At 38.9% G+C, this 27,170-nt stretch overlaps 1 protein-coding gene across 1 annotated transcript; it reads left to right on the top strand.

Annotated features, from left to right (window-relative positions):
* On the top strand, positions 1-26,875 carry LOC127224959 (cytochrome P450 2J3). Its single transcript, XM_051188193.1, has 9 exons — positions 1-235; positions 5,737-5,899; positions 8,481-8,630; positions 9,128-9,288; positions 13,085-13,261; positions 19,114-19,255; positions 22,023-22,210; positions 23,677-23,815; positions 26,406-26,875. The coding sequence occupies exons 1-9, from the start codon at positions 26-28 to the stop codon at positions 26,582-26,584; spliced, it is 1,509 nt and encodes a 502-aa protein (XP_051044150.1). The 5' UTR covers positions 1-25; the 3' UTR covers positions 26,585-26,875.
* The last annotated feature ends 295 nt before the right edge of the window (positions 26,876-27,170 follow it).

Below are 27,170 nucleotides of genomic sequence, written 5' to 3'. Positions count from 1 at the left end.
ACCTGCCCCAGCTCAGACCCTTGTCATGCTCGATACAGAAGGCTCCCTGGTGGCCGCCATCTGGGCAGAGCTCCATCCCAAGACTCTGCTGCTGGCTGCTGTAACTTTCCTGTTCCTGACCAACTACCTAAAAACCAGGCGTCCCAAGAACTGCCCTCCAGGGCCATGGCGCCTGCCCTTTGTGGGAAACTTGTTCCAGCTGGATTTGGAGCAGTTACACCTGGTGATTCAGCAGGTGAGAAAGGGTGAGGTTGCCTGGCCCAATCCGGAGCTGCAGGGATGGGGATCCTGGCACTGGGGGTGGGAGGAGCTAGCTGTAGTCAGATGCTGACTGCAGGCTAACCCAACCAGTAGTGCTAGTTTTTAATCTGTGCCTTCATTTATGACACACTATGTTCTGTTGCCAAAGAAAAGTTGATATTAATACCCTTGTATGAAAGGTTTTTACTGTTATCCCATTATGATTTGACACATTATGAATAATTTCATCTCTTTAAAACATGTTATGTGAAGGGATAGCAGAATAGTTCTCCCTGATAAATAAATGCTGCCGCTTTAAGATATGTGTAATAAGTGCCCTTTCACTTAATTTGTTAAACACTTATCCAGGGAATAGACAAAACCAAAAACCTGTTCTCTTGATCCGAATATTCTCTAATGTCAGTTCTCTCTTATTGACACTTGTTTAGTCTTTGTGCATCCTTGCTGACTGCCTACCTAGTGATTTTATCATGTACACAAGTCCAGAGAAAGAGGTAGTCCAGTCTCCAGCACCACTTGGAGTCTGTTTGTCTGTCCTCCTGCTCTCTCTCCCTCTCCCCTCACCCTGTGTGTGTGATCAGGAGGTGATTTTGCTGTACTGAACACTCTTTTGTATTCTCTCTCTCTCTCTCTCTCTCTCTCTCTCTCTCTCTCTCTCTCTCTCTCTCTCATCTGTAGCAATGTTCTTGCCTAGACAGAGTGTGTGTGAGCCATTTTTTAAACTTATTATTCCTATGCTTTGGGCTATTATTTATTATTCCTATCTCTTACCATTAGCTGGGGAGACTAGAACATTTTGTATACATATTGTTTTATAAGTCCTTTTACACCTTAATTTTATTGCTTTCGATTTGTAATTTTGTTTCTTTATTCTTCCATTATCCCTTCCCTGTGTGTTTCTTGGACACTTTCTGAGTGCTAGCCTTTTTTAGTCTTCTCCCTCTTTACATCTTTTTTATGATCCTCCCAGCAGCTGCTCTGTGTTACTCAGTATGTACATGAAGCCCATGAGACTTTGCTAACATCACTTCCCATGTGAAGTGACTACAAACATGGAGGGCCCTTCTCCCCTCTATGACACAGTGTCCCCACACACTGAGACCCACATCACTCACTGCCCTGCTCTTCAGTGTCCAGTGCAGCTGGAAATCAAAGGCAAAGGAGTCTGTTGCTTTGCCCCTTACTCATCTTCCCATCTCTGCCTTTTTTCTGCCCTTCCAAGGTCACAGTTTCCTTTGTGACCTCAAGCACTTTCTTTCTTGTTCCTGCAGAGGAGGCTGTGGAAGAAGGAAACCTCTTAGCTGTTCCCCTCCTCAGAATGCCTTTCCCCTCCATTCCCACACCATCTTTTCTAATTCTAGGACACCAGCTTGACCATTTGCGGCACTTAATGGGTTTAGATGTTCTCCCACTTCTTGTTGGCCTTTGTGGTTTCCTCATAGGGAATAAAGGGGTCTGTTGATTTGTCTCTCTGCTTTCAAGAGATCTTGGTTCAGTTTCCTTATTGATTGTGATGGTTTTGCTTTACTTGGGGCTTTATGCTGTTGGGTTCTTCATGGCAGGCTTGCATTTTGTCAGACTAGGAAGTTTCCAGAATTCTTTAAGTGCTTTCTCATCTACATTTTCTCCTTCTTGCTTTTTTTGGGGGAAAGGCAGACATTGAGGCAAAGTTATAACATTTCTGGTCTGCTTTCCACCTGCTTTCTCTGTTGTGTGCAGGGTGGACCTGTTTCTCACCTGTGCCCTGTCCAAGCTTCCCATCTCACTTTTCACCAGCATCTACCTCTTCCAGGAACCAGACTTGTTCCTGGTTCTCTCATGGGCTTATTGACTTTCCCTTGTCAAATAGACCTGATAGATACTGTGATAATGAGAACTGAGTTTTGATCTGCATTGGCTTGCGAATTTCTTTAAGCTAAACTCACCAAACTTCCTAGCACTTGGCATTGACCTTTGACTGGGAGATGCTTAACATGCCGGTGGAAAGACTGAGTTCAGTCTCCAGAACCTATATTTAAAAAGCCCAGTAGCAGCCTGGATGTTTAATCAAAGACAAGAGAAAAGAAGACAAGTAAATCTCCAGCATTCACTAGCTAGCCAGCATAGCTGTCTGGAACCAGTGAGAGACCCTGACTCAAAGCAAAACAAAGCAAAAAACAACAGAAAAAACAAGGTGTCTGGCCCCTTAGAGAGATGTCTGGGTCTGAATTTTGTCCTCCATACTCATGCACATCTCCATGCACACAAACAAATATGCACAAAGATACAAAGAAGCATTTTAAACTTTGAAGTAATAAAGATTATGGGTTTCTTGTGTCCATTAGTAACACACACACACACACACACACACACACACACACACACACACACCTCATTGCCCAATGCTTTAAGAATTCAGACTAATAAACCTTCTTACCTACTCCTTATGGCAAAGTTCATTGGTACAATTTCTTCATTTTCTTTCTGGGTGACTCTGTTTTTCTCCTTCTTAAGTTTAAGAACATTGATACAGTAAACTCTTTCTCAAGTTGCTCTTCATTGCTCAATGTCTTGTCTCACTAATCCTTGGAATGAGATTATTCCCTCTGCTTATCTTTGTTTCCTTTTACTACACTTGGAGAGTATTAAAGTCATATTGTTTTACTTAAACATTATATCTTACATCTTAATCCGTTGTTCATTTTTCTATTATTAATTCCATTTTTAATCCTGTCTTAGTGTTCTGGACTAGATTTTATTTTTAAAAATGTATTTTATTTTAATGTATATGAATACTTTGCCTGCATGTATGCCTGTGTGTTGCATGCATGCCTGGTGCCCACAGAGGTTAGAAGAAGGTATTGAATCCCCTGAAATTGGAGTTACAGACAGTTGTGAGCAGCCATGTGAGTACTGAAAATAGAACCCAGATCATCTAGAAGAGTGACATTCCCACTAAAACATCACTCCAGCCATGGCCTAGCTTCCTTTTATCCTCTTCTAAAATTATTTTCATTGACTTAATATTGCACTTTGCAAAACATGCCCTGTCTTATGACTTACCCTAACACATCATCTGGGTCATTTAATCTACATGAAACAGTGGCAGACACAACTGACACATTTTCAAATCATAAGGCTAGAGATTCAGAGGTCAATTGACTTTCTGATCTTTACTTGGTTGGTAACAATATAAAATTTATTGATGTAATTCTTCCGAACGTGAAATGTACATAGACAAAGAGCAGATAAAAATAGAAAAAGACACCAGGTTATGGTAGTGTACACCTTTAATCCCAGCACTCTGGAGGCAGAGGCAGGTGGATTTCTCTGAGTTTGAGGCTAGCCTGGTCTACAGAACTAGCTCAAGAAGAGCTAGGCCTATTACACAGAGGAACCCTGTCTTGAAAAACAAAACAAAACTGGAAAATGTCATTTACATCAGAACTTAACCTCTGGATCCTTCTCAAATTCAAGGACAAAGCCTGGGTGGTTCCTATTGCCAGTGGGGAGTCACTTAGCTTAAACCAAATTTGCAGTTGTTTCCAGAGATGCCAAAATGAAATTAGAAATTGACTGGGTGTTCATGCATCCATTACTGATAGCTCTTAAAGTCAAATATATTCTCCTATTGGTTCTGTGCTTATGACTCAGACAGGGCAAACTGAGATTAAATTAAATTATTAAAACCTGTGGATAACAAAATAGGCTGTCTTCAACATGGGTGCAAGATTCTCAGTTGAGACTAAATCATGACATATGATTTGACAGTGTCTCCATGGGTTCAGGTCTCAAAGCGGTAGGGTGACATTACATGGAGATGGGGATCGGGTAGAAAACCAAAGACACCTGAAGGACTTGAACCCTTCTGTTGACAGTACTGTTGCAATGAGACCAAAGGCAGAGCTTGAGAACACAGGTGAAAGGCATTTTGCTACTGACCACATAATATCATTCAAACCAAACAAGGTCTTATATATTCTGCATTTTGTAAGCACTCTCTTCTCCCAAATTACCTCCTTGTCCTCATGGCAGCTCACCATTCCATCTTCCACTAAACTCTAAGGGCATATGGACATCTCAACATGAATGCAGTTGTCTTCAGTTCTGATATAATGCTTGGCAACTTATCTCCTCCAGGCAAACCCTAAATTTGGCTAGATTATTCTGCCAACTTAAATGCCATTTAAGACTGATGAAGAAAATCCTAACTAGAGAAAAAACAAACCGTTATAAATAATTAGGTAAATCACAAAGCATACTGAATATGCACTCAGTGAATGTGGCTATCTGGGATCGGTAGGCGCTTGTCCCGGCTCTCACCATGCATTGGTATTCCCAGGCCTTTGAACACAGAGCTCATTCATTTGTCAGAGATGCAGTGGGTGGCTGGGTGCCTGGAACTAAACTGTGCTTCTCATAGGCTCTCATCCTTCCCCACAGAACTCCAAGGGGGGATGTTTTTGTTTCGTTTCATTTTGTTTTGTTTCATAACTGGCACGTCTGAGGTTTGGAAGAGAGCTTCTTCCCCAGGAGCCCACAGTCAATTAACCAGAGCCTGTGTGCTTTCGTCACTACAGATTTTCAGAGATGTTTCCACCCCTATTCTCTACCCTTCATGTCTACTAATTATTAAACAAAAATGCTCTCTTACCTACACTAACACTGTAATTTTACTCAGGCTTCCGTGCTTTCTACAACTGACTCATACAAAGACAACTCAAGCTCTTTGAGGACCAATACCTTTCATTTCCTGCCTTCACTAGATTCCAGGTTGCAGAACTTGCTTTCTTTAAAGCACTTCTAGGGAAACACCAAAGTTCACTCAGTTCTTATTGTTGAATGCATGAATGAAAGTATAAGAAGAAATTACAAGTTCTAAAGTGAGTTGGAATTTGGTGAAAAGCAGATAGAGAAAAAGGTACTGTAACATTCCTGTTACACCAGCGTACCTTTTCCACACACAGGTACATGAACTTCCCTTACTTTTAGTCTCAGTATTTACACATGTACATCTCATATCTAGCAGATGCTGTACAGACAACATTATCCTCTGGATAAACAGATACTTGATTTCTTAAGAAGTCCATGCAAGCTGTACAAAGCATGCACAGACCTTCCTCAGCCCTTGTCAGGTCACATGAGTCTTTTCTCTGCCTTCACTGAACTTTAGGATGGTTGAATAGAGACCTTGTTTATTTGTTGACACTTAAATCCTTATACCATCTTTTAGGAGAATATGATAGATGCCTTCTCAACTCATACTGACATATATTGATGATTTTTATAGAGTTAATTACAATTTTAATTGAATTTGAATTTAGTTCAGAGGATGAGAAAACCTTTTCCGAAACATTTCCACAGAACAAGGTACATCCTTCCACACACATTAACAGAGTCCTCTTAACCCATGTCCCATTAGACATGTTCATGTCTGCCACGCCTTGAAACCCTGACACAGACACACTTAACTAAGGCCATTGAAATGTTTTCCAGTTTGTGAAGAAGTATGGGAATCTAATTAGCCTGGATTTTGGTAACATCCCTTCAGTGGTCATAACTGGACTGCCCTTAATCAGAGAAGCTTTCACTCATATGGAACAAAACTTTTTAAAACGCCCCATTACACCGATCAGAGAACGCGTCTTTAATAAAAATGGTAAGTTTGATTGCAACATTATTGACTATAGTGGGTTATTTTAAAAAAAAACACACACATATTTTCATGGAATATGAGACAGGTAAAGGGTGTGGAAAAGAATATGATCAACATGTATTGCACATGTATGAAATTTCTTTTAAAAGTGCAGATACTGTGGTTTCTAGTACAGTTTAAAGTGTGTGTGTGTGTGTGTGTGTGTGGTGTGTTAAAGGTACCTCTATGTCTGTAATTTTACATCATTTCTGTAAATGCAACCCTTCATGAAATGTTATCTTCAGAGTCAGCTAGATGCAGATAGACAAAAGCAACCATCAGAGGACTTACAGTGTATCCCTGTAAGAGAGACTTGGAGAAACCATGTGTCTTGTAGTCGAACTCTAGATGCATGGATAGGAAGTAACAGCATCTCCTTCCACGGCCAAATACACTGTGCACTCACCTTTCCCACTTCAACCCTCTGCCCTAGGAAAATGGATGTGAGTTATCTTCCTACTGCTGCTGCTCTTCTTGATTATGACTCCTTAAATTGCATCATTAAAGCCATGCCACATAGGGGTCTCTAGCATTTCAGATAGTGTGAGAATACACTAGCATCATTAAATCAACTTATGTGCTTGAAACTTGAAAACAGACTTTAAATCTATGAACCTATAAAAGCTTCATTCTTAGTCATTTCAGATTATTCCTTGAAACAATCAACCATTAATTGTGGGTCTTTGACTACATTATCTTCAAGGAGAAACAGAGTCACTGAAATAATTGATTAATACCAGAGTAGATAAAAAATCTCACTGTGTGGCATATAATTTATCTAACAAGAAAGTCTTAATAGATTAACTAACTACTCTGATTAAAATCTTGTCGTACTACTATAATATAAAGCATTTATCAAAGACATCCAAGTTGGCTTAGAATTCAGGAAAAGTTTTTGGAATAATAGTATTCATTCAATAGTATGGAAAAAAATACTCAATAGGGATAGAACATCCTTGAAGAGAAAAGAAAGCAGGGATATTGAACAACTGCAAAGTATCCACAGTGTCAAGTATAGTATCTGAAGAGAATATTTAGGTGGACATAAAACTGTGGAGGTTGGCAAGAAAGAGCCTAGCTCTTAGTTTTCACCACAACATCCAAAGAAACTCTTAAGTGGTTTTGGTTAGGAGAAAAATCAAGTATTATATATTTTGAGGCTCATTTAGGATGCCAGGTAGAGAATAGAAGAATGATAGCAAATACATTATCATTGTAAGTTATAGAAGGAGTTTTGAATACTCGAGATAACAAAAAATTACAGTAGGTTAGATTGGATTAATGGCATTAAAGCCGCATGGACTGAAGTCATTCAAGGGAGAAGTCATTATGGCATATAGTTAGAGGCCAGGAAATCTGGGTTCTCAGGAAACTGAAGGAGCTGTGAGTGAGGCAAAAAGAACAATGACAGAAAACAAGGTGATTAATTGTGTGTGGGAGTTTCAAGAATGTAAACATGACTCCTGTCATCATACGTGTGCTGAACGTAAATTCCTGTAACTAGCAACATTTATAGTCACAAGCATGATACAAGAGTGTTTGCCTTCTGGGAAAAATTACAGTTTGGTATCATAAGGTTATTTAAATTAGGAGTTCATTAGATTTCCTGAAACAAAATTTTGTATGGAAGGGAGGTTTTAGACCTCATCTTAAAAAAAGAACTCCAATGCTTCAAGGTTTGATAGAAATAATAAAACAACAAAAATTAGAGGAAATTTCTGGTAAAGAATTAGGAAGAAAATCTATAACTGAATGAGAGTTTTAGGAGAAAGGAGAGTTTTAGGAAATAAATGACTGAGTTGATAAAAGAACAGATGAGGGGGAACCAGGACCTGTGTTTAAAGAGTTGAATATTGTTCTGAAAGATACGATATGGACAGGGGTGTGGCATTGTACGTGTGCTGAGACATAGAGGATGCTAATCACAGCCACATGCTCCTCCTCACCTGCACCTGTGTGTGTGTGTGTGTTTGTGTGTGTGTACGTGTGTGCATGTGTACGTGCATGTGTGCGTGTGTGTGTGTGTGTGTGTGTGTGTGTGTGTGTGTAATACACATCCTCCTTAATTTCTTGAGTCATTTTGCGATCCTTTAAAATCTGTCTCTGCTAGAACCCCTCCTATAATGCCTTTGTTGCTTTGTTAGTAATACATGGACATGAGTGCAATCCTGGTATTCATTGTGGCATAAATAGATATATTTCTACTCATCAGTTGGGCTTTAGAACCAGGAAAAGTTGAATGTGAACACCTGGATGCCCACCTACTTGTTGTCTTTCAAAGATTACTTTACAATTTTTAAGTTGTACCAACTTAAATGGGCATTTTGCTAGCTAGTCATAAACCTGTAGCATTTCTATAATGCACAAGAAGTATTGACTAAATTATGTGCTGTTTCATGTCACCAGAACATGTACTGAGATTGTCTCTAGACAGATATCAATTCACTTTTTGGCTATTCTTTTCCTATGTACATGTCTAATAAAGTTTTTCTGGTATTTTAAAGCCATAATCACAATGCCACAATGCCGAATCTCTACTTTCCAGGATTAATCATGTCTTACGGCCAGACATGGAAGGAACAAAGAAGGTTTGCACTAATGACACTCAAGAACTTTGGATTAAAGGGGAAGGGCTTAGAGCAGTACATACAAGAAGAGGCCTTTCACCTAATAAATGTCATAGCAGAGAAGAAAGGTAAGCCTTTACAGGAAGTTGTAGCTTTTCATTCATTGTACAGATCCTTATTAATTGAGTAATTCCTCATCTTTGGTCTGTACTATGTTAGCCACTAAGGACTGAACAGTGAACATCTAGTGATGCCCTTCCCTGGGATTTCTACAGCTAAGTAAACAAATGGGTCCTTAAACAAATTGTCGAGGTTAAACCCGGTTATCTATGTGTCTTCTCAAATATTGACAAAGTCCTTGCATTGAGCCATGTCCCCTAAAGTTGCAGTTTTTCATATTATGCTCTATTGTGCATATTTTATGTCATACAGTGGGGAATATTTGGAAAAGATAAAAGTAGGAAGGGAAGAAGGAAGGAAAGAAGGAAGGAAGGAAAGAAGGAAGGAAGGAAGGGAGGAAGGAAGGAAGGGAGGAAGGAAGGAAGGAAGGAAGGAAGGAAGGAAGGAAGGAAAAGGTAGGGAAAACAATATCTTTAAAAGACACATAGCCTCTCCCCATCTCCAGGACAGCCTTTTGATCCTCACTTCAAGATAACCAATGCAGTTTCCAATATCATTTGTTCCATCACCTTCGGAGAGCGTTTTGGATATGAAGATGGTCAGTTTCAGGAGCTTCTGAGGTTATTAGATGAAGCCACATGTTTGGAGTCATCAATGATGTGTTTGGTAAGTACTTTGCCTCTGCATATATTGGAAAGAATATTGAATTGAGACTGATTAAAAAACAAATAGATTTTTCTTTTTGTTGGAAGACATTTTGAAGCTAATATATATTAATTATCTCAGTCTTAAAAGTTGAATTTGATATAAACCTATTTGTAGTATAACAGCTTAGCACATATAAAACATTTCTAACATTTATATGAACTATCTTAATATTTACAGTGGTACATATAAAAGTACATGAAAATTTCCCTTTTAAAGACTAAATAACAATGTAATCATCTACTACAATTGCCTCCTTCTTTGCCTCTCTCTGCTGACATCAGAGTCACTTTCTGAGTATACTTTCTAGTTCATCAGCTTCTTTTTAGATCCCTCTTTACATGCAGTTCAGTGTCTGGATGTGTTGTCATTTTCTCTGTGGTTAGGTAGTTGAGTTGTTTCTAGGTTTAGGGTATTAAGAATAATATATCCATGAATATTCTGGTGCCGGTGTTCAAGTGAACACATCTACTAATTTGGATCATTTTTAGTGTGAGTTTTTAAAAGTAATTTATTTTATTTTTAATATTATTATATAATTATATCATATCTTCCTTCCCTTTCCTCCCTCCAAATACTTTAAAGTACCCCTCTTTGCTCTTTCAAACTCACAGCCCCAATTTTTCATTAGTTATTGATTCTTATGTAATGTTCTAACATACATATACCTAAATACCTAATACAACCTGCATCGTCTGTGTAATGCTACTTTGATATATGTTTTCATGATCATTTAGTATTAGATAACCAATTGGTGGGACCTTCCCTAGGGAAGACTTTTTTCTTTCGTTCTTAGCATTCCTTGGTTGCCTGTAGCTCTTTTTGTATGGTTGGGGTCTCTTAGTATGCCTGTTGCTATTGTCCCTGTTCAGCTCATAAATAACTTCCTTTGTATCTGGTAAGAGCTCATTTGTGGTATAGAATGTGTTCCATTTCAGATAATGTTCTATGTGTATGTTTCTGTTGGAAGGAATACTCTTCAGCTATCTCTTAAGATAGTTTCATATACAGTGTATTTTAAGTCTTTATTTTCTTTTGATTTTTCTCATCTAGAGATGAGAGCAGCTTACTGAAATTACCCTGTATTACCTCAGGACTTTTCTGGCATTTTATTTTCATTATTGTTGATTCTGTACAATTAGAAGCCTTGATTTTTATTTGAGTCATATTTAGTTACAACTGTCCTGATTGATTGGCTGTTCTTTTTACTAATAAATAGTGCTTTTTAAAAAAAGTAACTTTAACTAGTCTGAATTTGAAATATTCTTTCTCAAATACCTGGTTAGAACTGTATGTTTTTTAATTTTCTTTTGCTTCATGGTCGCTTATTTTATCTCTAATAACTCTGTGGGTGCCTTTGCCTATAATTCTTAGAAGCAATGTTAGTCTATGTTTCTTCATCTAATCTATGTCCTCTCTCCCTCCTTCCCTCCCTCCCTTCCTATCTCTCTCTCTCTCTCTCTGTGTGTGTGTATGTGTGTGTATGTGTGAGTGTGTATGTGTGTGTGTTGGAGCCATTGATATTAAAGATTGTTGTTGAACAATCCCCACTAACACCTATAATTTTTTATTTATTTTATATAACCAAGTCCATTTAAATGAACAAACATTTATAGACAATATTTGGGAATTTGGGCGTTGTTCTTTCCAAACTACTTCCTGCTGGTAAGGGGCGCTGTCATGGGGGATTCAAAGAAGATTCAGAAATCCTGGCTGTAGTCTGTCAGGCTGCTTTGTCCAGCTAACACCTATAATTTTGATGGTTGTTTTCTGGTTGGTTGGATGTTCATTCTTTGTTTTCTACTCTATTACTATTACAAGTTGGCTTGTTAGTTGTGTTAATTAACATAAATTTCTTCATACCTCTCATTAGTTCAGCCATTTTATGTAATTTATTCTTTCCTGTGTCTGCATGATTAACATTGCTTTTGTTCCTCTTCTGTATATAATGCTTCTTTAATATCCTTCTCCTTGCTGGCTTAGTATGCTTTGATACACAAGGGTTCCAGAGAGAATAGCTGTGAAATACTGTCACTGACCCTTCAAAAGTTCCCTTTCTCTTTAAGACCTTCTGTATCTATGCATTCACTTCTCTATAATGTACCCAAAAGTGGATTTATCTCACTTATCCTGTCCCACAAGCACTTTTGCAAATTCAGGGATGCCCCTCACTAAAAACTGATGAGTTGGTTAGTATGTCTTATAGGTAAGAAAAAGAGCATAAAGAATTTGATCTGCTGGGCTTATTGTCTATAGTATTCTGTGTTCCTTATTTTAACTCTTAATCGTGGTAGTTCCAAGTCCAGCAGCTCCTTCACTTTCCTCCTAGTAAGCAAAACCTAGGAAGTCAGTAAAGTTCGACAAGTGCCCAGACAATTTCTAAGTTACAAACTGGTGGAGGGGACAATTATTAGAAAAAACAATAAATCAGTAAATAATTATGATAAATATCCTTGACATAACACATTGTATGAGGCACTTTGATAGACACTGTAAAAGTACGTGCCCATTAATTTTCACAGTGGCTCTCACTATATAAAATAATGCAACATGATGTCTGAAACCTGGTACAAAAGTATGCAAGCAAATATAGATAGGAATCCACCAGACCTCTGTGTAATGCATTATGTGTCACACCATTTAGTGTGCAGAGTGAGCAACACTCCACTGGTAAAGAGTATAATGTTAATATTACTTAATAACATTAAATATTGATATAATTTAGTGATGTTAATATTAAATATTTACATACTTTAGTATTATTAATAATATTGGTAGTAGCAATAATTTATCATACTTTAATATTATTAATAATATTTACATTATTAATATTATTATAACTGTTATCAAACCTGAGGGTAGCAGAATTAACAGCCACAAGTCTGCCTCATTTTATATATTATTAATTTTACACTGTGCTATGCTATCTGTTTCCCACTAAATGTTATTGAAACTTTATTCATCATCCACTTTTCTTCAGTAAAGATTTTCATCTCACTATGTGAAAATTAAATTATGTCAGGGACACCAGCATACAAAACTACCCACACAATACATTTTATTTCCCTGAGGGACAGTAAATCCTAAGAAAGGATTAGAAAGAAGCCTGTCTTTATAATCAAGTAGCAGAGCTCCAGGCACGTGACTTTTGAACATTACTTTCATTAAATGAAGGACAGGGACCATGCTAGTTTCAGAGAGACTTTCTAGTCACAGTGAATACCAACTGCTTAGCCTGAAAAAGAAATGCCCTCAATGTGATCATAGAGGCCATCATAGTTTGAGTCTGTAGAGAAACATAAATAATGATGAAGATTTGGTGGATTCCATCTCAGTAGGGCTTATAGGTACAATACACTATGTCTGATTTTGAGTGTAGTGGATGGTTTTTTTGAGGATGATAATTAAAGGAGTGGAGCCATGTGATAACATTGATATGCATTTTCTCTGGAAGCTATTTCAAAATGACCTGCAAAAGTATGGAATCAAAAAATAATTGAATAGCACGACAGAATTCAGATAGGAGAGATGAATGTGTAGATCAGGGAGCAAAGAGATGGGCTGGGGGAAAGTGGCCTGGTGTTTCATATGTTTTGCATGGCACAGTTGAAACATCTGCATACACACACGACAGGGAAATCAGTGACCAAGATGGCCCCAAAGTTACTAAAAGTAGCAGAGGGAAGGACAAAATTGTTTAGAAACAGAAAAATTACTCTTCCGTGTCTGCAAGATTTTCTTATTTTTTCTTTACAAGCTCTACAATGTCTTCCCATCCATATTTAAATATCTTCCTGGATCACATCAAACAGTTTTTAGAAACTGGGAAAAACTGAAACTGTTTGTTTCCCGTATGATGGACAGTCACCGGAAAGATTGGAATCCCGATGAGCCGAGAGACTTCATTGATGCTTTCCTTACAGAAATGACAAAGGTGAGGAAGATGCTGCCTGGGTCTTCTTAGAAAAAAATATGATGGTTTAGTAGTTTCCAACTGATCTTCCATCATGCAGCCTTGTGTTTAAGGGTATAACATTGCACTGATTCAGTACTGGATGAATGCCTATTTCTACTGGTGAGCTTCTTCTGATGATTATGGAGAATCCATCACCATGGAGACCCAATCATCAAGCTCTCAGAGGGCAACAACATCCCTTGCTATGGATCCTTCCTTCATCTTCAGTATCAAGCTTGTAGAATCTTTCCTCTCTCAGCATCTGCTTCCATCTTTACATCTCCTCTCTCTGGTTTTTATGCTCAACACCCCTCTAATAAGGATAAGTCAGACTAATATTCTTCTGTCAAATTAATCACATCTGCAAAGTCTATTTTAACTTACCAAGTACCATCTATGGTTTATAAAATGAAGATCAAGGCATCTCCATAGGTCGATGATTAACATGCTGTGGGGATATAAATTATGAATAGTATTTTAGACATGTATAATACCATTATGCCAGGAATATTATTAGAAGTAAAGGGTTTAGAGCTCAGAGTGCTAACCATTACACCATGGAACCAGCACAGTTTCAAAAATTCTACTATGGAACTCCTATAAAGGATAAATACCTACAGTGAAGTGGATGAATACAAAATTAAATAAAACAAAAAGTCAGTTAGCCCTCTGATGTAAAATTGAGAAGTGGACTGAGAAATAAGACAGGAAAAGAACACATTTCACAATACCTACAAATAATACAAACTATCTTGTGGTAACTATAACCAAGCAACTGAGAAAACTATATGACAAGAACTTCAGGTCTTTGAAAAGAAGAAAGTTGAAGAAGATAACTAAAGATGTAAATATCTCTTACCAAAATCAATCTATATATTCAATTTAATCTCCATTAAAAAGTTCCAACACAATTATTTACAGACCTTAAAAGATGCTCAACTTCATATGGAAACTCGATTTTATATGGAAAAACAAAAACAAACAAACAAAAGCCAAGCTACTAAAAAACCCTATACAATAAACGAACTTCTGGAGATATCATCATTCCTGATTTCAAGCCTTGCTACAGAGCTATAGTAATAGAAAGCACGTGGTATTGGCATAAAAAGATACTTATCAGTGAAGTCAAATTGAAGACCTAGATAGAAATCCACACACCTATGGACACCTTATTATGTTTGTTGTTGTTGTTGTTGTTTTTAACAAAGAAGTGACAGACCCTCAGAGCAAGGACCTTCACGCTCTGACTCAGGAAAGGCAACATCCCAAATCACTCAGGAAAAGTGGTCTTGATGCAAACAGCATGAAGAGTCTTTTTCCAAGTGCACTGGGGTCCACAGTCATACGCCATACAGGGGTAGAGGACTGAAGACCCCGAGAGCTCCTGGGTGGGGTGACAAATGGCAGTTAGGATAGGTCACTGGAGCAGGTGAAACAAGCAGTTTACTGAAGTCAGGTAAGTGGTTAGTCAGCTCATTTCCCATTATCTTACTAGGCCAGGATTACGTATTCAAGGGCCTGTCGTAAGGGACCTTTCGCCTATTTACTGGCAGAGGACAGGGTCTGGAATTTGAATTATTTAGGGCTTTTTAGATAGTAGTTTTAAACTTACAGCGTCCTGGGGTCATTGGAGAGTTAGGCTGTATTTTCCATCTTTTCAGAAGCATGAATAATACAATGGAAAAGAGAAAGCATCTTCCATAATGGTGCTGGGCCACCTGGATGTCAGCATGTAGAAGAATGCAGATAGATCCATACCTATCAACCTGCACAAAACTCAAGTTTAAGTGGATCAAAGACCTTAATATAAAACCAGATACACTGAACTCAATAGAAGAAAAAGTAGGGGATAACCTTGAACACGTTGGCATGGGAGACAACTTCCTGAACAGAACACCAATACTGAACACAATAAGATCAACAATTAATAAATAGGACCTCATGGCACTGAAAATTTTGTGTAATGTGAAGGACATTGTCAATAAGACTAAATGGCAGCCTACAGAATGGGAAAAGATTTTCATCAATTCCACATCTGATAGAGGGCTAATTTGCAAAATATATTCAAAACTCAAGAAACTAGATGTCAACAAATCAAATGATCCAATTTTTAAAATGGGGTACAAATCCAAACAGAGAATTCCTAACAGAGGTATTACAAATGGCCAAGAAACACTTAAAGAAATATTCACTATCCTTAGCTATCAGGGAAATGCTAATCAAAATGACTCCAAAATTCCACTTTACACCTGTCAGAATGGCTAAGATCCAAGACACAAGTAACGTCTCATGCTGGATAGGATGTGGAGTAAGGGAACACTCCTCCATTGCTGGTGGACCAAAAACTTGTACAGCTACTTTGGAAATAAATATGACAGTTTCTCAGAAATTTGGGAATTGACCTACTTCAAAACCCAGCTATACCATCCACAGGCATATACCCAAAGGATGCTCCATCTTATCATAAGGATACTTGTTCAACTATGTTCATAGCTTTATTTGTAACAGCCAAAAACATGAAACAACAAGATGTCCCTCAACCAAAGAATGGAGAAAAAAATGTGGTACATTTACACAATGAAGTATTACTCAGCTGTTTAAAAAATTCATGAAATTTGCAGATAAATTGATGTAACTAGAAAAAAATCATCTTAAGTGAGGTAACCCAGACCTCCAAAGACTCACTTATAAGTGAATGTTAGTTGTAAAGTAAAGGATACAATACACATACACAAAAAGGATAGGTAACAAGGAGGGTTCAAGGGGAAGCATGAATCTTCCCAGGAAGTGGAAATAGAATATATGTCATGGGTAGACTAGGGGTAGGTGGGGGTTAGAATAAGAGAAATCAGGTTGGGGGAAGACAGAGATACCTGGAACTGGGAGGCATCTCAGGGATGAGCTAGAAACCTAGTGCAATGGAAACTTCCAGGAATCTACAAGGGTGACTCTAGATAAGACTTCTAGCAATGAGGGATAAGTAGCCTGACTGGGCCATCTCCTGTAACCAGACAAGACTTCCAGTGGATGGATTGAAATACCAACCCTCAACACAAAACCCTCAAAATACAATTTGTCCTGCCTACAAGATGTGCTGTTGTAAAGGTAGTACAGAGATTGTGGGTGTGTCTAACCAGTCACTGGTCAAGCTTAAGACCCATGTCAAGAGAGAGAGCCCACCCCTGACACTGCCTGGGGTGGGGGAGGGGCAGGGACCAGAGGGTGGATAATCCAGAGACCCAGAATAGAATCAAATAGGACCAGAAAAAAGAAATGAAATAATTTCTAGCAAAATCATCATCAGAGAGGCTTCATCTAGCAATTAATGGAAACAGATGCAAGTCCCACAACCAAACATTAGGTGGAGTATGGGGAATCCTGCAGAAAGGGGAGAGAAAGCTTCCAGAGGACTCAAGGACACCAAGAAAATCCACAGAATCAAATAACCTGGGTTCATAGATCCTCAGAGGGACTGAAAACCAGGGAGGAAGCATGGGTCTTCTACATACATGTTACAGTTTGTATAGCTTGGTTTTCTTATGAGACCCCTAAAGTGTAAGTGACTTGTTTGTGTGCTTTTTGGGCCTCTTTCCTCCTATTGGGTTGCCTTATGAGGCCTTAGTATGAGGGGAGGTGCCTAGTCTTATTACAACTTGATATGCCATATTTGGTTGATATCCCTTGGAGGCCTGCCCTTTTCTGAAGGGAAAGGAGGAAGAGTGGATAGGTTTTGGTGTTGGGTGGGCTTGGGTGAAGAAGGGAAGGGACACTTCAGTTGGGATATAATATATGAAAAAAAGGAATAAAAATTTAATAAAAAAAAAAGAAGTAAAGGAAGGGTCCACTGCTGTTTGGCATGAAGTCGTGAAAGTGGCAGATATTGACCCTTAATGCACCTCCTTGCCCTTTACCCATAGATGTAGTAACTACACATAAGGTAAACATAGCAGTTAAACTTCAGAACTCTAGTTTTTGATGAGTTGTTATACGGCAAGTCATCCACTCCATCTCAGCCCCCACTGCAGGACACAGGCAGAGTTTAGCTGAATGTGGAGTTTAACTTCAAAGTATGAGTGGGACTTCTGTCTTCTTCTAATCCTGTATCAAGACTCTCCCATCACACAGAAGGCTAGAAAGCAGCTGCTTGCATGTGTGAATTGCCTCTGTATCATTGTGACAACACTCACAGAAACTACCTAAAAGATTTATTTCGTTTCATAACTTCAGAGGTTTTTTTGACCCATTATGGCAAAGCAGCTTAGTTCATGGTGTTAGATGGGTGTGGTAGAGCCTGTGCATCATTATGTACCAGGGAAACAAAGGCAGAGTCCAGGGCCTTGTTATAACATTGAGTCTGTTACCAACTGATGGATCCTACCTCCTAATTCTCCTGATCTCTAAATTAGTCACAGTAACTAGAAACCAAGCATTCTAAACATGAGCCTGTAGGGGATGATTTACATCCAGACCATAACACTAATTATACTGCTATAATCTCAATAGGCCTTTGGTTAATACACATTATTGCATCTGTAGTAGAGCCTTTGACCCACTGGATTCCAGGTTCCTCCTCTGACCAAGTGTACAATGGTACATGCCTTTCCACCCTCTCTTTTAATTAATCTTCCTGACATAATATCAAAACAACATAATATCCCTAGAAAAGGAGGCAAATTATTTACCAGAATGAGTTAAGATGTGAAACCATCAGCAATATTAACAACTAAAGCTTCCACAGAAGGTTGGTAAAGAAAATATTACATTCTAAAAGACAACTGATTGAATCTGAGAGGTTTTTACAATGCAAGATTAATGGAGGAAAAAGACAACCTGTGAACATAGAGGTTGTACTTTATTCTTTCTCTAATGGACAAAAATATTCCTTGAGTATTTTCTATATTCTTATTTCATTTCACTAATTTATTGTGTTAAGATGTGTGTTGTATTATTCAGGATTTTCTAGAGGAACAAAACTGATTGTGTGTGTGTGTGAGTGTGTGTGTGTGTGTATTGTTGAACTAGTGTACCACAGCCTGTAAGACATTCTAGTGTGTGTGTGTGTGTGTGTGTGTGTGTGTGTACACAAACATATATAGGCATATGGGATTTATTGGAGTAGTTTAAAGTCTGTGGTCCAGCTAGTCCACTAATGGCTATTTACCAACAGAAAGTATAAGAATATGGTAGTTGTTCAGTCCAAATGATGGATGTTTCGGTTGATCTTCAGTATATGCCAGAATCTCAAAGAAGTAGTCTCTAAAGCCAGTGAATGCATTGACTTGCCAGTGAGTGTAAGTATATGCAGGTGAAGAGCATGTTTTCCATAACTTCTATATAGGTATGGCTGATTTAAGGTGGACCTTCACACTTCAAAAGGTCTGATCAAAGAGGAGGAGGCATCCCACTTTAAAAGACTTAATTAAGAAATATCCCTCACAAGTGTATTCAGCCAGTTGGATTTTAGTTCATTCCAGACAGTCATAATAACCGTCAGAAGTGTTATTCTCTTGCTATAAAACTGAAGTTTACATTTTTCTGCTTAGGTCATGGCATGTAACTAATACAGAAACCAAGTTCTCCTTTGTATCCAGTTATGTACCATTTTACTTAAAGCTTTTACAAAAGTATAATCACATGAAAACAATTGTCTTGGTTTTTAGCCATTCAAGTGCTTTTGTTCAACATCTCATTTGAAGGTAAACAATACTACCCAATGAAGTCAAAGGGAATATTAAAAAAGATTCCTTCCAAATTTGTTTTCCAGTTTCAAGATTTTTGTCTTTAAAATAATCACAAATCCTCTAAAAAAAAATACATGCTAACTTTTCCAGTACCCAGACAAAACTACTACAAGTTTCAATGAAGAAAACCTCATCTGCAGCACTCTGGACCTCTTCTTTGCTGGAACAGAGACAACATCTACAACATTGCGCTGGGCTCTGCTCTGTATGGCTCTCTACCCAGAAGCCCAAGGTGAGTATGTGGTGAATGCATCTGGACTGGGCACAATGGCACTTCTGAAAGTTGTTGCTTATATGGGGCCAGAAACTAGAATAGTAGAATGGAACACATGAAACAGCTGTGAGAGAGGTGTTCTTGGGAAAGTGTCTTTATACATCCTTCGGTATTGTGATAATTCAATGGTTCAGATCTTATAGTCTATGCCTAGAAGAATCTTCAGCTCTAGGGGAAAATAGAGAAGTCAGCTGTCAGTAAGGTAGGTTCCAACCAAAGGTGACACTGCCTGTTGGAAATCCACTTAGTCTGTCCTTCCTATTTTGACCTGAATGCCATCCAGATGTCTCATGTGGATATTTGACCCCCTGATGATGTTACCTCTGTCTTTCCAGACTCAACCACACACACCTGCATGTTGCTCCCCTACATTACATTTTCTCCATTGTCATTGTTCTTATTCTTGCCCATAGGTATAGTATTGGGCTTTCCCCCTAATAAGAATGTACTATTTCAATATTTTGAGCTTTCAGAAGAATGTTCTCAGATACCTCCTGAAATAGTTTAAGTACTACTAATAATTAACTGCTGGCAAATGACTGTCATATTGTCCCTTGAGATATGATCCAATGTGCCCCATTGCAGGGTTTTGCACAATGTTTATACCTCACTAGGGACTTTCAACCCTTCAGAAATAATGGCCCATCCCATCATTTTTATTTCTCCAGATCATACAAGAATTAGTACATCTTGTGAAATATAAGAATATTTTCATGTCCTGAAACATTTTTCCAAACTCTGGTAAGAGTTTATTAATGAAGCATAAAGTCATTAAAGCACATTCAACACAACTATTTTTGGCCAAAAATGAAGAGTAGTTATCACAATGTTTCCCATATAGTAAAGGACAATTGGTCATTTCTTGGGCTCCATACACTTTTTGAAAGAGGATGTTTCTCTGGCCTGGAACTCAAGTAGATAAGACTGTCTGGCCAGTGAGCCACAGGAATCTGTCTCTCTCTGCCTCCCAGTGTGTTGTAATTAGAAGTGCATGCCACTATATCAAGATGTTTTACATGAATTCTGTGGATCAAACACAGACCCTCAAGTTTGCATGGCTACCAATTTAGTGACTGAGCTTTCGTCATAATAAACCATTTTGCAGTGATGCAAAAATGTATATGCTATTGTTTCTATTTATTTATTTACTTATATGTATGTTATCTATATGTCCACTGTTATGATAAAATACCATAGCCAAAACTAATTTATATATGCAAGAGTTTATTTTGTCTGGTGGAGTCTATAACTATATAGGAAGTATGGCAGTGGTAAGCCTGAGCAGAAACTGAGACATTACCTATCAATTGTACACATAAAGCAAAGAGAAAACTGGAAGTAGAGCAAGTAGACAAAACTTCAAAACCATCCCCAGTGAGGTAATTCCTCCAGCAAGGCTCTGCCTCATAAAGGTTCCATGACTTCCCAAATACCACCATCACTTAGGACTAACTAAGTGTTTAAAAATTAGAGCCTATACAGTAAATTTAATCTTCTTCATATGGGACTTTGGTCCCTATAGGCTCATGGCTATGTTACGATGAAAATGCATTTAGTCTATCTTTGAAAGTCCCCATAGTCTTTAATTGTCTCAATATTGTTAAAAAATCCAGTCTCTTCTAATACTCAAGATAATTTCTTAACTGTGACTGCAAAGCATATTTATATACTTCTGTAATACAGTATCAGAGACTATATATTCCCACTCCAGCAGTGAAGAATGGAGGTATAGTGAGGAAAGACTGAAACAAAGAAAGAGTGACGCCAAACATATCAAATATTAAATTCTGTATGACCATGGCTGATGTCTGGAAATCTAGTTTCATCGGACTGAGAGGGCTGCACCTGTAACCTGAATTCTAATTGGTCTTAATAATAAAAACCCAGAATCAGCTAAGCAGAGCAGCAAGCCACCAGTTCTTATCTCTACCTCAGACCAAAGGGGCGATCCTGTGCCTATGAATCCTCAGACTGAATGCTGTCTCTAAAAACCTCAGACTGAATCCTCTGAGCTCCTGTCTCCTCTTGCCTTACATTCCTCTCAGTCCATCCATATCACTCCTGTCTCCTCCTCCCTAGTTCTGGGATTAAAGGTGTGTGATCCCAAGTTCTGGGATCAAAGGTGTTAGCAGTTTCTCTTTTAAACTAATTCAATCTCATGTAGCCCAGGCTGGCCTTGAACAAATCTATCTCCTGAGTGCTGGAATTAAAGATGTGTGCCTGTAAGGCTAACTAGTGGCTTAACTCCACACTCTGATCTTCAGGCAAGCTTTATTTGTTAGATCACCACAGGCCATCCTGTATCTTTGCTGCCTGCAACATAAATCCCTCTCTAGGGCTAATTACACTCCCTGTATGCAGTCTCCTTTGCAGGTGTCTCATGGGTCTACTGTCTATTATATCTTGGGGGTTCTACTGCAACCCAACAGCCAATTTCAAATCTTCATGCAACGACATTTCTTGGCCTTCTAATGAGGACTCTACTGTTAGATATCACCTTGTCTTAGTATCTCTCTGAAACTCCAAAGAAAGAAACCTATTTCCCTCCTTCACTCTTGAATCTCCCATTGCTCCAAAGCTGAAAGGTTCAGCTTCCAGTTTGTAATGGCCCCTTGGCCCTTTGGATCACATCAGCAGTCGCTTTTCTGGAATAAATGTAAGGTGATAACATCATGGAGATGACTTCTGTGTCTTCAGAGAACCCCAACCCCTTGTTTTCTTACAGAAAAAGTACATGCTGAGATTGACAGAGTGATTGGCCTTGGGAGGCAGCCAAGAACAGCTGACCGAGAGTCCATGCCCTACACTAATGCTGTCATCCATGAGGTGCAGAGGATGGGCAACATCATCCCCTTGAACGTTCCTAGGGAAGTAACAACTGATAGCACACTTGCTGGATTCCACTTGCCTAAGGTAACTTTGCACTCTCGGTTTTCAATGCTCCAGTCCATCCTTGGCATTATTGGAGGAATCTAAATGTAAAAGGTAACAAGTATTTCTGTCCCATGAAAACACTTAAACCAAAAGAGATATTGTACCTAAAAAGTAAAGAGCTTTCCCCCAATGTATATAGAGGGGAGTAGACAAACGATGATTCCTAAGTGGAATCTGCTTTGAATTTAGCCAATAACGTAAAATTTGGCCTTATTAGCTGAAAGATATTCTAGTATATTCCTGGGTTAATTTGGCCTCATGGGAGTCAGTAGTTCTTTGCTATTTTTGTGTTCTTAGGTATTTTCCAGCTTTTGCTTATTTGAGATCTTTCTATTTCACATAAAAACAGTACAAAGTGAAACATAGTGTGCTGATGATGCTCATGTCAAAATGTCTTAATACCCTTTTCATAACCATTGGTCTCTGCTTGGGAATGAAGTTTACCTAAGATCTCTCCAACACAATATACGGCTTGAGAAGAGCTTGGATCCTGAACTATTCTGGTTATTTTTACTGCCCAGGACTTGCTACAGTAGAAGTTGCAGAATCTCCCTTACACTTTTCTTCATGGATCCCTTTTACATTTCCTCTGCTCACAGAGCAAATGCACAACCCAGCTTAGGATCCACTCAGGACCTCTGCAAAGAGATCTCCTGACCACATCACACTTCTGTTCAAGTCACAATCCTTTCCATTTTTCTGTTCACTGTTCTAAACCAAAGTCAGACATTTCTTGGCAGTGACAAAGTAAATGCCCAAGGTATCAGTTCAGCATGGTGGCAAGGGGGTGGCTCAGAAGATGAGTCCTTATGATGGCGGCAAGGAAAAGGAAGAGCACCTGCATGAGACTAATCCCCACCCCATTAATGCTACAGTAAATCATGTATAGTCAGGGAAAGTCTACTGCCATTTGTTAATGATTTCTAGAAATGCCCTCACAGCTACTGTCAGTGGTGTTCCTTTGTGATCTCCTAGACAATCATGATCAAGAATCAAGATGCCTGCCAGAGGTAGTTTCTGTAGACCTGTAATTCTTAGTCTTAGATCCTCAGAATGTCTTGTTCTCCAGGAAAGTCTCTAGAACTGGAATAAGAAGAGTTGACTCTGGAAATGCACATACAAAATATTCATTTAATCCCAGAGATAGGCTTACTCATCACATGTCTCTGTAGGAAGGAGCTGAGTTGATGCTTGTTCTCCCCATGTCCCGTTACGTGTTATCTGTCTAGGCACATGATGTTCACTTCCCACAGAACTGTGTTTTGTAATAAAGAGCAAATTGATAGATCTGGAATAGCCTCTGGATACATAATCCATCATTTATTGAGGCCAAGAACAGGATTTTTCAAGGATCTGAGAGTGTGAAGAATAATGAGAGCTTAGGAACCCCCACCTTTTGGGTCTGTTCCACATATCTAGCCTTGACTCTTTGCTCTCTTCTTTAGGGAACTATGGTCCTGACCAATTTGACTGCTCTGCACAGGGACCCCAAAGAGTGGGCCACTCCAGATATCTTCAATCCAGAGCACTTTTTGGATAATGGACAGTTTAAGAAGAGAGAATCTTTTCTGCCATTCTCAATAGGTGAGTGATAAAAGGGGGTGGGGGGAAGATCAGAATCCTACTTGCTTTGAATTCAGCAAATAAGGGAAAAACAGAAAAAGAAATTCGTCTGTATCATGAGCTCTCACATCAACATAGAAAGACTCTGCCAGCAGGATGTAATAATATTACTAGTTTTATTTACACAGTCAAGGTACATAAGGACAAAATGGCCTTTGGCAAGTTGGAGAGGAAGAGAAGTGGGTTACCAATGGGTAACCAGTGGCTTCCAAGTCCAAAAATCCTGAAAGCCTCAAGATAAGAAGAACCTATGATGCTGTCTGCCTGAATACCCAAAAGTCTCCTGCAGACTTGGAGAGAGTTGGAATGTGATGGTCACGAGCAGACAGTAACACAGTCACAGGGGCTCAGAAAGAGTCAGGCTTGCCAAGTGGCAAGGGCCGGCCAAATGCATGCTATCAGCCCTGCTCAAGAAAGGTCTTTCTTCTCATGTCAATGACCCACATACCAGTCATTTCTGAAATGACCTCACAGACAGACCTCAATTTTCTAGTCATCCCTCAATCAAGATGATCACTGACTTGGTTACTGTTTTGTTGTTTGAAGATACCTCATGAGCAAGGCAACTCATAAAAGAAAGCACTTACTTGGCACCTTGTTTACACTTTCAGAGGGTTAGTTTATAATCATCATGGCAAGAAGGAGACACGCTTGGTACTGGAGCAGTATCTGCGAGTTTTATATCCTGATCACCAGGCAGACACAGAGACAGACAGACACAGAGACAGAAAAGCACAGAGAGACAGAGTGATTGGCTTGGTGCAGTTTTTGAAACATTAAGGCCCACTTCCAGTGACATATCTCCTCCATCAGGGACACACCTATTTTTCTCAGAAGAGTTTTACTCCCTGATTATTGAGCATTTAAATAGATGAATCTATGGGGGATATTCTCAATCCAGCCACCACAGTAATCAAGATTGTCCATTTTACAGGCCAAGCATTCAATCACATGCTCCATGCTGAACAACAAATTCACACCTGCCAAGTCTTGCAGAGGGAAGAAGGAACTATTTCACATAATTACCAAATGAGAAAGGCTTAGCGTCATGACAAGGAGAGGTTTAGTCACAATCACATAGAGAGTTGCATACAGGCTGGTTTATTAACCCTGAGTCCTAACTTTGCATATCATGGCATGTGGATTTCTACAGGAGAATCTTGGGGATTTGTTGAGTTCTTAGCCATGTTATTCATGACAGGCAACAGGAGGAGCATGTGGAGAACAAAGGTAAATGAAATGTGATGGCAAAAAATGCAGATGTTGCATAAAATACTGATATCATCTTAACATTTACATTTACTATGTACCTTTTCAGGTCTGCTTTTATTTTATTTCCTCAACAACTTGTGTTAGGCAGGTAACAAAGGGGAAACATGCATCCATCAATGATTAATGTCACTGAAAATCAATGCAGTTTCTTACACATTATCCTGTAGAGAATAATGCATGCTGTCATTCCTGCTGTCATTGTTGGAAACCCCATGAGGACAGTGGAAAATATGTCCAAATATTAATAATAGTTTTGTCTGAGTGCTGGTCTAAGCATTTTTATTAGAGTCTTTACAGATTTCTTTTTGTTGACTTTTAAGTTTTTTCATTCTAAAATTTATTATTTTGTAATAAAGAAAGTATTTAGTGGCAGAGGAGGCAGATCACTTGGCAAAGAGCTTTTATAGAAAGCAAAGAACATGAGTTGATTTCCAGAACTACATAAAAACTTGAAGTGTGGTGGAATGTGATTATAATCCTAATACTTGAAATTTAAAGGGTCTCTTGAGGCTCAGTGGCCAGGCCTACATGGCAAGTTCTCAGGCACATAGGTCCTTATTTTAAAAAGGTGATGATTGTGGCACTTGAGGGTCAACACCCATGGCCTTCCTCTGGGATCCACACCCATGTGCCACATGTATATATACAATGAGCACATATATGCACAAGCACATCCACACAAACATGGACTTAAAGACGGGTTAGAGACTGAGTGGAGCCCTGCAGTGCTATTGGGATACTTGAGGATGATGTTCACTGAGCTAGAGAAGAGTAGAGTACTGACTGGGGTTGTCCTAGATCGTCAGAGATCGCCCATGGGAACCCAGATATGCAATAGAAAGACTGGCATATAGATTGTGGACAGATTAGATATAGACACAAATACATATGTCTACATACACACACACGTAAATACATATACTGTGTGTATGATGTAGGGTGACCTAAAGCATTTGCTCCCAGAGTTGTGAGAATGCCTCCTGTCCAAGTCTCCCCTTCTACATATTCAATGCAATTAATTAGAATATCTGAGAAAATGACAATTTTCTGAACTAGCAAAGTGAAAATACATGTTTGAGGTACATTTTTGTGTGCCAAAGGTCAGGAAATGCCACATTGAATGTGTCTCTAATGGCCAAATCAGGAAGATGTTAGACACAGTCCTGGACACAAAGCCCAACGTCAGCTCAGTATTTATAGTATGAAGCTGAGAACAGCAGTCCCTCAGTGTATCAAAGTCAGCTGAGAAAGTGACTCACCTTCTGTTTTTGTCCTGCAGGAAAGAGAGCTTGCCTGGGAGAACAATTGGCCAGGTCTGAGCTGTTTATTTTCTTCACTGCTCTTATGCAAAAATTTACCTTTAAGCCCCCAGTCAATGAAAAGCTGAGCCTGAAGTTCAGAATGGGCCTCACCCTTAACCCAGTCAGTCACAACCTCTGTGCTGTCCCCAGACTCTGATACTGGAGAAGGAAATAGAAAAGAAAAAAGAAAGGAATGCCATGCACTTCAAACCCACTGATGCCTACACATAGAGGTGGAGGGAGACAGGGTGAAGTCAACTGGGGAAAGATGGGAAGAATTGGAATAAGAAACTTGAATCAAATTTATAAACAGCTGGATCCCCAAGTTGATGCTGGTTATGGAACGGATGAGCTCAATGGTTGCTAAAGGAATAATTACTGTTTCCATATTTTAATTACATGTAAAATGAAATGATTTATTAAAATGCTATTTAAGTCATATCTCACATCATAAGGGTGTGTCTTCAAGTTGCTTCTTCATGTTGTAAACATGGATTTACTTCTAGACTATTGAAACGGTTTTGGAAATGGTAACAAGAGAACATAAGAGTCAGAACTGGGCTTCTGGGAGCAACCATAGAAATAGGACTGGAAGACTCTACTGTTGGGAAGATTTGTAACTGCCTTATCTTGCTCTGCCTCTGAGTGGTCCTCCTAGAAGTAAGCTGGAAAGGGATGACTCACTAGTCATCAGCGTTGAAGAAGTTTATGTATGTATGAATGAATGAATGTATGTATGTATG

This window comes from Phodopus roborovskii, unplaced genomic scaffold, assembly GCF_943737965.1.
Source record: "Phodopus roborovskii unplaced genomic scaffold, PHOROB, whole genome shotgun sequence".
NCBI lineage: Eukaryota > Metazoa > Chordata > Mammalia > Rodentia > Cricetidae > Phodopus > Phodopus roborovskii.
This window is presented reverse-complemented; position numbering and strand designations above follow the sequence as displayed.

Bases quoted from the DNA above. Each gene is read 5' to 3' on its own strand.
- LOC127224959 (XM_051188193.1), top strand. From the start codon at position 26: ATGCTCGATACAGAAGGCTCCCTGGTGGCCGCCATCTGGGCAGAGCTC. The intron at 5,900-8,480 runs GTAAGTTTGATT...TCTACTTTCCAG, and splicing joins ACGCGTCTTTAATAAAAATG to GATTAATCATGTCTTACGGC. The intron at 13,262-19,113 runs GTGAGGAAGATG...TAACTTTTCCAG, and splicing joins TCCTTACAGAAATGACAAAG to TACCCAGACAAAACTACTAC.